We start from the raw sequence: 17,088 nt of genomic DNA, 5'->3' as shown, positions 1-17,088 counted from the left end.
ACCTGGGGGCAAATTTGGCTACCGCTTGTATTGATCGCAGCTTAGCCCAAATATATGTGCCAAAGAATCCACTGAGTCCTTTACCCTCAGCTCAATAAAAGGCCCCCCAGAGATAAAGCTACCGATCTCCTCAGCCCCAGTGCCTGCTAATAACATGCTGTCACAGACTTCCCTCCTTTTATATATAGGAGTTATATCCCAATTAAATAAAGTGCTCCACTTCCTCTGAGATCTTTTACACCGACCCAGAATAAAAAGTCAGCACTTACCCTTAAAATCTGCCAGACAGTAGGGCAGCTCAGCAGGTTTGAGAGGTCCTCTCCCTCACATAGCCCTGTGGAGAAAGATAAAGCCTGAGTAATCTTACTTAGGTTATCAGGATTAGGGCAGCATCAATGTATGGGAGGCGCAGTGAGAATTATGTCCCACAAGTTCCCATTGCTCTAAAGCCACCACTGCTCTACTGAAGAGACTGAAATGGACTAGGGCTACACCCTAGGACAAAGCAGTACAATCTTGTACTACCTTAAAAATAATAAACTCTTGATTGAAGAATCTTTTTCTAACACCTAATTTACCACCTCCTTGCACTTAACGTAGGCAAAGAGAATAACTGGAGTGGGAGGGAAGGGAGGAGCTATTTAACAGCTTTGCTGTGGTGCTCCTTGCAGTCTCCTGCAGGGCAGGAGTGATATTCCCATTAGTAATTAAGATGATCCGTGGACTCATCGTGTCATTAAAAAGAAACACAATTATTCTGTATAGAGCCCAACGCTCACGGCTCTGAAAACAAAAACAGACCATACGTCTCCTATCCAGCAGAGCAAACGCTCACAGCTCCTCCACCACATAGCTGACTAGCTGCGCCACAGTATCCGCCCACAATGGCGGTCTTCTAATATCAGGAAAAGGTACATAGCCGCATATAATAAAATAAAGCTGACACAAAAGCTAAACACCTAAAGCTTAGTGCACCAGCGAGGCCCCTCTAAATAATTAACTCAATAGCAGATGAGGGGAGAAACCCTTCAAATGTGGTCATCGCTATCTAGCATCTTACTAATAAAGAAGCATGCATTAGCCAGCGCCGTATTATGCAAGTGCCATAACTGAGTGCTGCGTCAGGAGCGTAATATGGGACTTGCAGGTTCATGGGGAAAACCTTTCAGTCAGTGTATTGGCGCTTATTGCGATTGCCTAAAATAGCACTGCCAGAGAATATTTTCTAAAAAAAAGGCCGGCAGTAGTCTCCTCTCATCTAGCTGGAGAAGCCGCCACAGCATCAGATAATGATGCTTATCGATGTTAGAAAAATATCATCATAACACTGTCAGTGGTAGCCTTCTCTACTGAAGCCGGAGGTGCCACTGCTGTAAATGAGGAACATACCAGCTAAAGGAGCTAGAGTGTAGATGCTCCATTATAAAGGTCCACACAAATAAATAAATAAAAGCCTTAACCCCGTGTCATGTTTAACTGTAAACAAAACTATGAGTTATGTCAGAGGGAAACACCCAATAATGAGTGAACCGAAGCCTGCAGAAGGAGATGCCAGTAGATCCAAGCTGCTCAAATAACGGATATCCCCAACCTGGGATATAACTAAGGTCTCCAGACCCATCTAAGAGGGCAATGGAGGTGCCAGTTGGTCACCCTTCAAAGTCCTCCCTTTCCCTGATAACAGTTACAGTTAAAGCTGCCAAGGGAAGGGTTTAAATAAGGCTATAAATGGACTTACCCTCCAGGGTCTTCTGCTGTGGAGCAGACACAGCACGTCCCAGTATGTCAGCCTCAATCGACCACTGGCAGGGACATGGAGAGAAAAGAAAAAAAACAAGTAACCAACCCTGGTTTTCTATATAGGGGTAGCATAAATGTTAGAAGTAAATTAAAGACTAAAATTAGTGGCCTTCTAACTGCTAAAAGCCACCACTACTCTTACTAAAGAGATTGACGTGGACACAGCTAGACCCCAATCCTTACTTGCAGGGAAAAGTACCCATTAAAAGGATTAAATTCTTCAGACACCGACTTTGCACATCCTCCATTGACAAAGGCAAAGAGAATGACTGGGGATTATGGGTAAGGGAAGTTAAAAACTACCTCGTCGTCTTCTAACTGCTAAAAGCCACCACTACTCTTACTAAAGAGATTGACGTGGACACAGCTAGACCCCAATCCTTGCTTGCAGGGAAAAGTACCCATTAAAAGGATTAAATTCTTCAGACACCGACTTTGCACATCCTCCATTGACAAAGGCAAAGAGAATGACTGGGGATTATGGGTAAGGGAAGTTACACTTAACAGATTTGCTGAGGTGCTCTTTGCCTCATCCTGCTGGTCAGGAGTTGAATATCCCACTAGTAATTGGAATGGCGTCATGGACTCTCCATGCCATAGGAAAGAAATATGGATTTGCACAGTATAAATTTGGCTCCAAAAACAGCCAAATGGCATGATGAAGGGCCACCGCCTTCTTCCTCATTCAGAGATATTCCAAATCTCCAAATGCACACGTCTACTTACAATGAATTAGCAATAAAAAGGAAAATATTTAAAATCTTACCAATTTAATACTCCCTTTTGCAAAACAGTTAAAATATCATGAAACATTTTTTATATGATAACTTATCAAAATACATACATTTTAACAGGTTAGATCCCATCATAAAGAGACAGTAAAGTCTAAATTAAAATTTAATGATTCAGATAGAATATGCCCTTTTAAACAACTTTCAAATTTACTTATATTAACAGATTTGTTTTCTTCTTATGGTATCATTTGTTGAAGAGAATAGATAGGCTCAGGAGAAACAATGCAATACTAGGAGTGAGTAGATGATTGGTGGTTGCACTTATATTCCTCGTGTTATTGGCTTACCTTATGTGCTTAGCTAGATCCAAGTAGTGCATTGCTGCTCCGGAGATGATTTTACAACAGATAAAAAAAGAAAAATGCAAATTTGATAAGAGAAGTAAATTGTTCAAAATTTAATGTGCTGAATCATGGAAGTATAAATTAGATTTTACTGTACCTTTAATATATATTGTCTGTTCCTCACCTAGTTTTATTCTTCCCACACAGCTGTTTCTGTTTCAGTTAATGATTGTGTTTCAACTTGACATGTGCATTTGTCTATTCTGGGCTGATCTTAATGCTGAAAATGGCAATCCCAGGCCACATTAAGCAATTTTAGAGCTGGATTTATTCTTGTGAAAGTGCAAATTCAGATCTTAGTGTGTAGCACTTTCATCACAAGAATAAATCTGGCTCCAAAAATTGCTGAATGCCGCTTGCTGCCAACATCATCAGCATTCGTATTGGCCCGAAATAGATGCATGCAGATGTCTAGTTGCAACCTACATGTTAAATTGATAGTCATACACATACACCTGGACTAATTATTAAATCATTTTGCAAGTGACCGCACACTGAGGCTGTTTTGTTAGTGTACTATGCAAGAGCTTTTACAACCTATCCTGTTGAAGCACAGCTTTCTAGTCCAGACTTATATTTAATATCTTGCCTGCAGCCAATTTTCTACTGGGTTTAATATGCCATTACACTCACTAGCTGGAAATTATTTGTCTCTGTAAACACTAAAGATAAACCCAGCCATATTTTTTGCAGATATACTATACTGGGCCTTGTTTTTCATTTTTGTAAACCCAAACTGGCATTAACAACTTACCGAGCTGACCTGCACAAGAACCTGCAGCAACATCATCACACTTTTTACAACATAGTATATTCATACTGTTTGAAGCAGCTAAAATTAGGACTAATTCTATAATATACTTTAAAAAGCATGGCATCAAAGAAATCAAATAAGTCAGGGTCCAAAATAAACGATTATTTCAAGACATTCCAAACTTCACTCTTTGAGGCGTCAATACTCTCTTCGTCGCAAGAGGGTCCGCCTGACACACCTGACAGTGAAGACAATTCCCCTGTTACCACGTTGATTTAAGAGATTTACCTATAAAGACAGATTTTGCCTGATTTCTTCAACAAGCTAGCCACCTTAACAAGGATAGCCTCGATGAGATGAAGAGAGATGTGGCTGAATAGGGTGACCGGATAGAACATCTAGAGACCCAAGTTGCCAAAAGAGATGATCTTACTCACAAACTGACAGGGCAGGAATCACAGATCACCTATGTGCAAAGACAATTAGTTCTTGACAACAGGGGAAGGTGCCAAAATCTACGGATAAGAGGCATTACCTGTTGTAGAAGAAACTTAACCTTCCTCCAAAGTCTGTTGAGAACCCTGTTGGAAGGTCCTTAACTTCCCAAAATGAATCTAATCTAACTCTATTAAAAGTGCTGCCAAAGTGTCCGTGCAGACTTCACCATAAGCTCATACAGTTTTTTCCTGAATTCCTCTAGGTCACTGATTGCCCACCAGTGTAAATCAAAGACAATACCAACAATATGAATAAAAGGGACATGAAACCCAATTTTTTTCTTTTGTGATTTAGATAGAGCATACAATGTTAAACAACTTTCCAATTTACTGCTATAATTTAATTTACTTAGTTCTCTTGGTATCCTTTTTTGAAAAGCATACCTAGATAGGCTCAGGAGCTGGGGGGCAAGCTGCTAATTAGTGGCTGCACATATATGCCTCTGTGTTCAGCTAACTTGAAGTAATGCACTGCTGCTCCTTCAATAAAGGATACCAAGAGAATGAAGCAAAATTGATAATAGAAGTAAACTAGAAAGTAGTTTCAGATTATATGCTCTATATGAATTATGAAATAAAAAGTTTGGGTTTCATGCACCTTTAATAAACTAGACACTTATTTTGACAATGTATGTTTTAGTAGTGTTCTTCTATATTCTTATGATCTTTGTATTGTTGTATTTATGTCTTTAGGATTGTATATGGAGTGCTTTGTAAGATTGTGCATATAAAAGACGTTACTGTGTTTATTATCCATTGTAAAAAATAAAATACCTACCTCTTCAGTTTTTCGCCGTAGTACAACCTCTTGTTGTCTTTTCTGTGCTTCCAAAAGTCTAAGTTGAGTCTATGAAATAAAAATATTAGTTTACAGGTACTGCACTCAGAATTCAGACATCCTTATAATACTCCAAAAATAGTGCCCATATTTTACAAAACATATTAAGTTTAATAACATACAAGAAATCCATACGTAAAAAGTGATACTGAGTTCCATTTATCATACGTTTGACCACTGCTTGCTAACCTGTCCTCCACATCAGAGACTGTGGCCTTAAAAAATCCCAGACTCATCAGTATGGGATTATTGACAAGTAGTGCTCTTGCACAACTGGTTGAGCGAGAGCAGTGGGTGCACAAAGGAATTATTGTGCAATAATAACTGTGGACAACGAATGTCATGTTACCTCCCTTTGCCCAAATACAGGCGACTATGTTATTGTATAAATAATCCAGAACAATGATCAATAGAAAAAGCAGATGGAAAATGCAAACATAGTAATCAATACCAATGGCAGAATGGTGCATCTATTTGTTATAGTGATATTCAACTGTGTTATAAAACTGCCTTGGTACAGTCATATTTGTGATAGTAGATTGAAGTAAAATATAATTATGTTTCCTAGGAAGAGAAACTTGAATTGTTGTCAGCTGAACAAAATCTAGTAAAAAGGGGAGGGGATATATATATATATATATATATATATATATATATATATATATATATATATATATATAGGGCACAAGAAATCTGTTCCTTTCTACATACTTTATACTACTAGCTAGTAGTATGGTATATGGCACCACAAAAGCAAGAAAGGACCATTATTTTGTTACATGTGAAACATAACATATGTATGAAACGATGTTTGGAATTTTTTAAACAAATATAGAATAGCATTGTAATTTAAAGAAAACAGTACAATACCAACAATAACAGAAGTCAAGTGTAGTTAACTTATGGAATTGACTTCCAATAATGGTGGTAAGGATGAATACGGGCAGGGAATTATACCCGATACTAATATTTAGTTTAACTTTAAAGATAAATAGCATATATAATATAGCTGGAAAGTGTTGCTGATTAAACAACATCTATAGGGAGACAAAAAGCCTTCAACTCATACACAAGAGAAAAGTTAATACACAGTACTTTAAAAGTTGTTAATTTCATTTTTAAAAACACGTGATACAACTTGTGGCCAAAAGAAGAGACCTTAAGAACCCCAGAACCCATGAAGCATTTCACAAGGTGGCACACAGGAAGAGCATATATTGGCTAATAGAGAAATGACTCTCATATGGGGCCCTTCAGCTGGGTATCAGCATGCTTTAATCTTTGAGCCTGATGTCTATAGTTTTATTTAGGCTGTTGTGGAAAGATAGTTTCATTCCTGAAGCACAATATCTTGAGTCGGGCATGAATCATATCTTCTAGATGGTAGGGTCCTCAATGCCTGTATGTGTTTGTCAAATTTTGTCTCATCTCTTTCAAGTCTTGTATCGCTTTATTTAAAAAAAATTGTACCCTTGGACAGCGATCCAGAATATGTCTGCACTATATAAATAAAGTATTATAATAATAATAATAATTCATAAACTCCTGGATCTACTTTCACTTTGTCTAAAGTGATATTATTTGAAATGTCCACTGTATCAGCAGCAGCTTACTTGCACATTAAACATTATCATTTTATGATAACTTTTCATAGAACACTTTTAAACAAAACAAATATGTTGCAAATATTCTGATGTTACTTGAATGGTGTGCTACTGAACAGTTACATGCCACTTTGTATCCCTTTAACTCTGCCTAAGTGTAGAGATAGCTTTAGGGGTATTATTGGATTATTGTAAATAAATTACGATTTGTATAGGTTGAACTTGATGGACTTTTGTCTTTTTTCAACCTCATCTACTATGTTTATGGTTTACCACCCTTCCAAAGGTGCCACTACTACCACCTGACCTTTTGGTTATAACCATTTTATTAGTGGCCAATAAGCCATCCCGATGAAAGTCAGTGGTCATTAATAAAACAAAGGTTTTTCATTTAAGAAGTCTGGTCCTTTTTGAATTTTTCATGTGGATCATACTTTGGATTGGATGGATGACATTTTTATTTAACAGTTACATTTTTATTTTTTATGGCTATTTTCCTTTTCATAACATATATCTGCACCAACGATTCATAACACACGGACCAATAGGAAATAGCACATTTACAAATACGTAGCACTGTAACAATCTACTAAATTTGACTCACATCTCGTTTCCTCTGGTCTTTCTTGAGTTGAGCAATTTCCCTAGTTCTACGAGAGTCAGTCATTCGAGCCTTCTCCTGTTCTTCTTTCATTTGTTTCATTAGGCGAACCTGTTGAACATGGGAAACCGGTCACATGCCAAAAGCAACATAGTAATTTTATTTTATTACTAATCCATTAATAATGAAGTAGAAAATTTTATGCAGATTTTTCCCATTATAGGCACTTATGCAAAATCAAGAGATATTCGATTTGCAACAAACTCTGCTTAAATATTTAAGCCACTATTCAAAATTAAGTGGTCCAGGCAGAATTACGCAGCTTTTGACGCATGAAATTCTGCAGTAAAATATTTGTGCTATAAATATTTCATGTTTCAGGCAGCCATATTGGTTTGAAGTGCCATACCACAAGCAAGCGAGAATACGAACACGTTTGAATTCTCGTTACAAATTTTTGCCTTCTACTTCCTGGGGAGCACCTTTGTAATCAATAGTGGAAAAGTTTAAAATTGCATGTTCTGTCTGAATAATGAAAGACATATTGTGATTTTCATGTCCCTTTAACATTATAGGCATTGCAATACTAAAGCAGCTTATCTCTGCCCCCCGCAAGTTAAAGGGACAGTATACACCAATTTTCCTATAAAGGGACTGGGAAAGCACGAAGAGCAGACACTCACGCCAGCCGCCCTTCCCTGCATATAAAAAGACTGATTACACAAACAGGGGTCTGTAAATGCGTGTGTACATCTCATACTTTGGGGCTTGGTTAGGAGTCTGAAATTCAGCACAATGTTAAAAAATAAGCAAAACTATACATTGTTATAAAACACTCCCAGATGGTCTGTATAAATGGGTCATCTACAAAACATTTATGTAATGAAAATCTAGTGTAAAATGTACCTTCAAGGAATAGTAAAGTCCAAATTAAACTTTCATGATTCAGATAGGGCATTTCATTTTAAACAACTTTTCAATGTACTCTTATCATCAAATTTGCTTTGTTCTCTTGGTATTCTTTGTTGAAAGCTAAACCTAGGTAGGCTCATATGTTAATTTCTAAGCCCTTGAAGGCCGCCTCTTATCTCTGTGCATTTTGACAGTTTTTCACAGCTAGAAGGGCGTTAGTTCATATGTGTCATAAAGATAACATTGTGCTCACTCCCGTGGAGTTATTTATGAGTCAGCGCTGCTTAAAACGCATGTCTGTCAAAAGAACTAAGAAAAGGGGACAGTCTGCAGAGGCTTAGATACAAGGTAATCACAGAGGTAAAAAGTATATTAATATAATAGTGTTGGTTATGCAAAACTAGGGAATGTGTAAAAAATTGGATTATCTATTTTTTTAAACAATAACATTTTTGGTGTTGACTGTCCCTTTAAAGAATAGACTGTAACAGCATTATTGCACCATTATTGCACCTTCGTTTTCTTCATTTCTGTTACTTCTTGCTGCAATTTCTTCATCTGTTTCTCGTACTGTGATTGGTTTTTCAAGAGGCGAGCGTGTTCCTTCTGAGCAGCCTGCAGTTTCTGAAGCTCTTTATGCATTGTTTGAAGTTTCTTTTCATATTCAGCCTTAGTTTTTTTAGATTTTTCTTCTGTGCAGGATTCCATTGAACCTGAAAAAATATAAATGAAGAAACAAATATAAGCACGGTATTTGCAAGACTGGAAAGAATTTGAAACATTAATGATCATGTTTTACTTGCTGCCAGTGACAATTATCACAGCTGAAGACAAAATATACTTATTTAGTATTAACATAGATAAGAACACTTCTGTCTATATAAATATTAAAGGAAAACAAAATCCAATTTTTTTTCTTTCATGAGTTTGGAGTGCAGTTCTGGGGACCAATTGCTAAAAAAGATATTGCAGAACTAGAAAAAGAGAAGGGCCACAAAGCTAATAAGGGGATTGGAGAAATTAACCTATGAGGAGAGGCTAGCCAAACTGGGTCTGTTTTCTTTAGAAAAAAGGCGCTTGAGAGGTGACATGATTACTTTATATAAATATATTCAAGGCCCATATACAGAGATGGCAGAAGCTCTGTTTATTCCAAGAAAATTGTTTCTGACAAGAGGTCATAATTTAAGGTCGGAGGAAAGGAGATTTAATCTCCTGCAACGGAAACGTTTTTTCACTGTGAGAGCAATAAAATTGTGGAACTCATTACCAAAGGAGGTAGTGAATGCCAATACCATAGATACATTTAAAAATAGTCTGGATAAGTTTCTGTATACAAACAAAATTAATGGATATGATTGCTAGTATTAAATGGGTCACATTTTAATGGGGTTATTTAAGCTTAACTGGAGCTTTTTGTAAGTATTTTAGATTTGTATAGGTTGAACTTGATGGACTTCAGTCTTTTTTTCAACCTTATCTACTATGTATGTTACTATGTATGTATGATTCAGATAGCGCATGCAATTTTAAGCAACTTTCTAATTTACTCCGATTATCATTTTCTTCGTTGTCTTGGTATCTTTAGTTAAAAAAGTAGGAATGTAAGCTAAGGAGCCGGCCCATTTTTGGTTCAGCACCCTGGCTAGCGCTTTTTTATTTGTGGCTACATTTAGCCACCAATAAGCAAGTGCCGCCCCTGTTCTGAACCAAAAATGGGCTGGCTCTTAATCATACATTCCTACTTTTTAAATAAAGATGCCAAGAGAAAGAAGAAAAATTGATAATAAGAGTAAATTAGAAAGTTGCTTAAAATTGCATGCGCTATCTGAATCATGAAAGTTTAATTTTGACTTTAGTGCCTCTTTAAACAATTTTCCAATTCACTTCTATTGTTTATGTTGCTACATTCCCTTGCTATCCTTTGTGGAAGAAGCAGCACTGAACTACTGGGAGTTAGCTGATCACCTCAGGTGAGCCAAAAGCAAATTGGAAAATTGTAGAAAACATTAAACCCATCTTTTGATATATGCATCATAAACTAGAAAGAGAAGGACATAAATCTGGTAATAGAAATAAATTGAACATTCTTCTAAAATTGTACAGTCTATCTAAACCATGAAAGTTGCCCCTTTAAATGGCAGAGAAAGCGACCAACATTTTTATAAAAATAATAATGATAATGATGATGAAAGTAAACTAAAATGTTTTTCACTATGCACAATTAAATTAAAGTTTGCATTTCCCTTGTATTGGTTGTATTTTTGTTTTAACCTCTTCCCCAGAGACATCTCCCTATACAACACTATGTTGCAATTTCCTTGAAGCTTTTCTGTGCATAGGGTGATGCTACGCAGTGATTCACAAGCATTGCTGAGAGCTGGCGCATACATTCATTTTCATCTGATATAGCAAAAGAAGCCAGGACACATACCCAAGAGGGAGTTTTAAGGGATGCATCCCTGAACCGTTCCGAAACAGTAACTGCATTTAAAACATTTATTTTGTATGCAGATAATTTGCATTGCTGTGATTTTGTTGTGTATATTATTACCTTTAAGTGGTAATGCAAATAAAAATCTGGTAGAAACCATAATGCCTTTAACACCTGAAGTGTAGGTTGCATTATTTGCTTAGAAAACATCATTACACATTACTTATACTCTACCCTGATGTTAATTCTGCCTTGAAGATTCAGTCAGTGCAGTTTTCCTGGGGGATGGATTCCAATTCATCAAACGAGCTTTGCAAAACCTACCTTCTTTTGTTTTTAATAAAAAGCTAAAAATAAAAACATATCTTAAAGGGACAGAAAAGTGCAGAAAGAAAATGTTCTTAAAGGGACACTAAACCAAAACATTTTCTTTCATGATTCAGGTAGAGATTACAATTTTAAATAACATTCCAATTGACTTCTATTATTGCATTTGCTTCATTCTTTAGATATCTATTGTTGAAGAAATAGCAATGCATATGTGTGAGCCATCTAAGTGCATCTACCAATCAGCAGCTACTGAGCATATCAGGATATGCTTTTCAGCAAAGAATATCTAGAGAATTAAGCTAATTAGATAATAGAAGTACTTTAGAAAGTTGTTTAAAATCACACGCTCTTTCTAAATCATGAAAGAAAAAGTTTGGGTTTCATGACCCTTTAAGTATCACCGCATTTTATTTTGCAAAAACTGCTTGCATACAACTGTGTGTTTAACCCCTAAAAAGGGATTCTCTATGTATTTTTTTTCTTTTGGTATCCTTTGTTGAAGAACATACCTAGGGTAGGCTTAGGAGTGGAGTAGTAAGAAAACCATGTGTTTCCTGTTAAATCATACTTATAATATGGAAGGTTTAACCAATTCCAGCACTTAAAATTAGTTGGAAATCCAAACAATACAAAACAAAAATCTAGTGGAAAAGAAAGATTTTGCACAACAAACGAATGGATTGGAATGAAGAACAAGTTACACTCTCAAATCATTTTAAAAGCCATTACCCATGTTTTGAAGCACACGGTCACGTTCTAGTTGTGTATCCCGGATTTTATGCTGCAGGTTCATCAGCTTCTCCTCATACTGCTGTTTCAGGGTATGAAGCCTTCTCTGGCTGTTTTCTAATTCATCAATAAGTTTCTGCTTTATAGCAATTTCACATGTAATATTGGCTAGATCAGCCTGGTAATTCTCTGCAACAGAAATAAAACAAAAATGTACTATACATAGTGGTTGATTGTCAGTTATATCTGTAACTTGCACCTTCTAGCTGAATTTAGATTCAGCTGTTTAAAAATGAATAAAGCTAAACAGTTCTCATATAAGTTACATGTAAAAAAAAAAGAATACCATAGGCCAAGAAGTGGCACTTGCTGCTTCATAAATGAGCCCCTATTGATATTTTTTTAAAGGGGCACAACTTAAAATATACCTTTTTCATCCAGCTCAGAATCTGATTCATCTGAGCTCTCAGCAGCATCTGCATCCTCCTCCTCTTCCTCTTCTTCATCATCATCTTCGCGATCGCTTCCTTCATGCTGAAACAATAAATTGTACGACGTCTCCATGGGTTGCTAGTTTGGACAATGCACCATAACAAGTCATTTAAAAGGTTACAGCTCAGTCTGTCTAGTTTTTTGGAATATTTTAAATATGGATTATGCTTCACTACTGACCATCTCATGGTTTTCCCCTTCAGCAATTCCCTTCTCTTCTGACTTCTCGTTGTCTGGGTTCTCTTGATTCTCTTCTTTGACAACACTATTGAATAAAATTCTGATTTAATGTTCAATTTTCCATCTATCAAAAAACGTAAAGTTGTTTTTTTTTGGCAGAAACAAACATGTATGTATGTATAAGCACGTGCGCACACACATTTTATTAACATTTATTCTTCATGCTATACTTCGTTAAATTAATATAATGTGCAGTAGTATATTAAACACACAATTGCAGTTTGTATTACAAGAGACTACTATTAATTTATACAATCACAAATTTAGGAATATTAAAGGGATACAAATCCCACATTTTTTTTCTTTTATCATTAGGATAGAGCATACAATTTTAAACAACTTTCTAATTTACTCCTATTATCAATGTTTCTTCGTTCTCTTGGTATCTTTATTTAAAAAAGGAGGGATTAAAGCTTAGGAGCCGGCCCATTTTTGGTTCAACACTCAGGATAGTGTTCGCTGATTGGTTGGTGGGTACATTTAGCCACTATTTAGCAAGCACTACCCAGGTGCTGAACCTAAAATGGGCGGGCTCCTAAGCTTTCATTCCTGCTTTTTCAAATAAAGATACCAAGAGAACAAATTAAAATTTATAATAGGAGTAAATTAGAAAGTTGCTTAAAATTGCGTGCGCTATTTGAATCATTAAAGAAAAAAATTGGGTTTAGTATCCTTTCAACTTGCAAGAATTTCCCAAAAAATAAAAACATGTTGCCCAGAATTAACACAATTCATTCATTATCAGTTGTTTTTTTATTAACATGCAACATTCTAAGATATTAATTTATAAAAAAAAATGTTTTAATGAAAACCAGATTTAAAAATGAAACTATTTGTTAAGTTATTTTATTTGCATTATATTTAAAATAACGCAATTCTTCCAATCACTGTTTACATTTAGTATTCCATTTGAATAAAACCCAGCTTTTATAGTACATTAAAAGTGACATTACATAAAAATATAAGTAAAAATGATAAGCAATAACACAAAGAAAAAAACAATAAGAAGGGATTTTGTGAGCAAAAACAAGATAGCAAGCCGGAGGGAAATGAAATCAGATAGGCACATAGAAGGGATAGAAAGATGCCCAGAATAGGTTTAATGGTAAAGTGCATAAAACCTCAGGCTTTACAAAGGGATAAAAATGTACTCTTCCTAGCATTTCTGCTAAGTATTCTTAACTACTTCCAGCTGTTGTTCCCAAATGTCTACTTCATGGCCTGGAAAGAAACCCTTAAAGGGACACTGAACCCAAATTTTTTCTTTCGTGATTCAGATAGAGCATGCAATTTTAAGCAACTTTGTAATTTACTCCTATTATCAATTTTTCTTCGTTCACTTGCTATCTTTATTTGAAAAAGAAGGCATCTAAGCTTCTTTTTTGGTTCAGGACAGCACTTTTTTATTGGTGGATGAATTTATCCACCAATCAGCAAAAATAACCCAGATTATTCACCAAAAATGGGCCGCATCTAAACTTACATTCTTGCATTTCAAATAAAGATACCAAGAGAATGAAGAAAATGTGATAATAGGAGTAAATTAGAAAGTTGCTTAAAATTGCATGCTCTATCTGAATCACAAAAGAAAAAATTTGGGTTCAGTGTCCCTTTAAGCATTATAGTTTATGAGTAGCAACTGTTTATGAGTAACAACAAAGCAAAAAAATACTACACACATTTTGAAGTTGAGGAGCTAAGCTAAGACAAGTAGAAAATTACAATCACCTAGATGACGAGTTTTGCGCTAAACAGGTTGCGAAACTAACGCCAAAAAAGTTGCGTTATTTCACTCTCCATAGCGCTGCCATTACGAGTTACTGAAAAGCCTCCTTGTACTTGCGATATAGTGGCATTAAGCTCCATACCCCATAAAATCCAAGGGCTGCTTTGACCTGCTCGTGCACGCTTATCCCCATAGACATCAATGGGGAGAGAGTGTAAGAAAAAAAATTAACACCTGAAGTGCGGAATGAAAAATCTCCGTAACGCAAGCCTATTGATGTCTATGAGGAAAAAAATACCCTAACATAAACCCCAAGTCTAAACACCCCTAATATGCCGCCCCAACATTGCCGACACCTAAATAAAGTTATTAACCCCTAATCTGCCGCTCCTGACATCGCTGACACTAATAAAAGTTATTAGCCCCTATTTTGCCGCTCCCCAACACTAATAAAAGTTATTAACCCCTAATCCACTGCTCCCCGACACTATAATAAAGCTATTAACCCCTAAACCTCCGGCCTCCCACATCGCCGCTACTAAATAAACCTATTAACCCCGCCAGCCCCCCACATCGCAAAACACTAAATTTAACTATTAAACCCTAAACCTAACACCCACCTAACTTAAATTTAAAATTACAATATAACTATCTTATAATAAAATAAAAAAATACTACCAATTAAAAACCTAAATTACAAATTTAAAAAAACCTAACACTATAAAAAAAATTAAAAAATCTAAGCTTACAAAAAATTAAAAAAACCTAGGCTTACAAAAAATAATAAACAAAATTATCAAATTAAAAACAATTACACCTAATCTAATAGCCCTATAAAAATAAAAAGCCCCCCCCCTCAAAAAAAACATAATTTATGTAAGAACTTACCTGATAAATTCATTTCTTTCATATTAGCAAGAGTCCATGAGCTAGTGACGTATGGGATATACATTCCTACCAGGAGGGGCAAAGTTTCCCAAACCTTAAAATGCCTATAAATACACCCCTCACCACACCCACAAATCGGTTTAACGAATAGCCAAGAAGTGGGGTGATAAGAAAAAAGTGCGAAAGCATAAAAAATAAGGAATTGGAATAATTGTGCTTTATACAAAAAAATCATAACCACCACAAAAAAAGGGTGGGCCTCATGGACTCTTGCTAATATGAAAGAAATGAATTTATCAGGTAAGTTCTTACATAAATTATGTTTTCTTTCATGTAATTAGCAAGAGTCCATGAGCTAGTGACGTATGGGATAATGACTACCCAAGATGTGGATCTTTCGACGCAAGAGTCACTAGAGAGGGAGGGATAAAATAAAGACAGCCAATTCCTGCTGAAAATAATCCACACCCAAAATAAAGTTTAATGAAAACATAAGCAGAAGATTCAAACTGAAACCACTGCCTGAAGTACTTTTCTACCAAAAACTGCTTCAGAAGAAGAAAACACATCAAAATGGTAGAATTTAGTAAAAGTATGCAAAGAGGACCAAGTTGCTGCTTTGCAAATCTGATCAACCGAAGCTTCATTCCTAAACGCCCAGGAAGTAGAAACTGACCTAGTAGAATGAGCTGTAATCCTTCGAGGCGGAGTTTTACCCGACTCGACATAGGCATGATGAAATAAAGATTTCAACCAAGATGCCAAAGAAATGGCCGAAGCTTTCTGGCCTTTTCTAGAACCGGAAAAGATGACAAATAGACTAGAAGTCTTTCGGAAAGACTTAGTAGCTTCAACATAATATTACAAAGCTCTAACAGCATCCAAAGAATGCAATGATTTCTCCTTAGAATTCATAGGATTAGGACATAATGAAGGAACCACAATTTCTCTACTAATGTTGTTAGAATTCACAACCTTAGGTAAAAAATTCAAAAGAAGTTTGCAGCACCGCCTTATCCTGATGAAAAATCAGAAAAGGAGACTCACAAGAAAGAGCAGATAATTCAGAGACTCTTCTGGCAGAAGAGATGGCCAAAAAAACAAAACTTTCCAAGAAAGTAATTTAATGACCAAAGAATACATGGGTTCAAAAGGAGGAGCTTGAAGAGCCCCCAGAACCAAATTCAAACTCCAAGGAGGAGAAATTGACTTAATGACAGGTTTTATACGAACCAAAGCTTGTACAAAACAATAAATATCAGGAAGATTAGCAATCTTTCTGTGAAAAAGAACAGAAAGAGCAGAGATTTGTCCTTTCAAGGAACTTGCGGACAAACCTTTATCTAAACCATCCTGAAGAAACTGTAAAATTCTCGGTATTCAAAAAGAATGCCAAGAAAAATTATGAGAAAGACACTAAGAAATATAAGTCTTCCAGACTCTATAATATATCTCTCTAGATACAGATTTACGAGCCTGTCACATAGTATTAATCACAGAGTCAGAGAAACCTCTTTGACCAAGAATCAAGCGTTCAAACTCCATACCTTAAAATTTAAGGATTTGAGATCCTGATGGAAGAAAGGACCTTGCGACAGAAGGTCTGGACTTAACGGAAGAGTCCACAGCTGGCAAGAGGCCATCCGGACAAGATCCGCATACCAAAACCTGTGAGGCCATGCTGGAGCTACCAGCAGGACAAACGAGCATTCCTTTATAATCTTGGAGAATACTCTTGGAAGAAGAACTAGAGGCGGAAAGATATAGGCAGGATGATACTTCCAAGGAAGTGATAATGCATCCACTGCCTCCGCCTGAGGATCCCGGGATCTGGACAGATTCCAGGGAAGTTTCTTGTTTAGATAAGAAGCCATCAGATCTATTCCTGGGAGTTCCCACATTTGAACAATCTGAAGAAATACCTCTGGGTGAAGAGACCATTCGCCCAGATGCAACGTTTGGCGACTGAGATAATCCGCTTCCCAATTGTCTATACCTGGGATATGAACCACAGAGATTAGACAGGAGCTGGATTCCGCCCAAACCAAAATTCGAGATACTTCTTTCATAGCCAGAGGACTGTGAGTCCCTCCTTGATGATTGAT

The 17,088-nt window shown here is 36.3% G+C and overlaps 1 protein-coding gene across 4 annotated transcripts in view; it reads right to left on the bottom strand.

Moving 5' to 3' along the window:
• KIF21A (kinesin family member 21A) overlaps positions 1-17,088 on the bottom strand; it is a 537,130-nt gene that overhangs the window by 234,614 nt on the left and 285,428 nt on the right. For all 4 annotated transcript variants that reach the window (XM_053716595.1, XM_053716597.1, XM_053716596.1 and 1 more), the window contains exons 12-17: positions 12,310-12,394; positions 12,066-12,171; positions 11,638-11,826; positions 8,658-8,857; positions 7,236-7,343; positions 4,968-5,036 (exon numbers count right to left, since the gene is read on the bottom strand). In XM_053716595.1, coding sequence (XP_053572570.1) covers positions 4,968-5,036; positions 7,236-7,343; positions 8,658-8,857; positions 11,638-11,826; positions 12,066-12,171; positions 12,310-12,394 — 757 coding nt within the window. The remainder of the gene's footprint in view (positions 1-4,967; positions 5,037-7,235; positions 7,344-8,657; positions 8,858-11,637; positions 11,827-12,065; positions 12,172-12,309; positions 12,395-17,088) is intronic.

This window comes from Bombina bombina, chromosome 6, assembly GCF_027579735.1.
Source record: "Bombina bombina isolate aBomBom1 chromosome 6, aBomBom1.pri, whole genome shotgun sequence".
NCBI classification, from domain to species: Eukaryota; Metazoa; Chordata; class Amphibia; order Anura; family Bombinatoridae; genus Bombina; species Bombina bombina.
The sequence above is the reverse complement of the archived record's forward strand: the minus strand, read 5'-3'. Positions and strand labels throughout refer to the sequence as shown.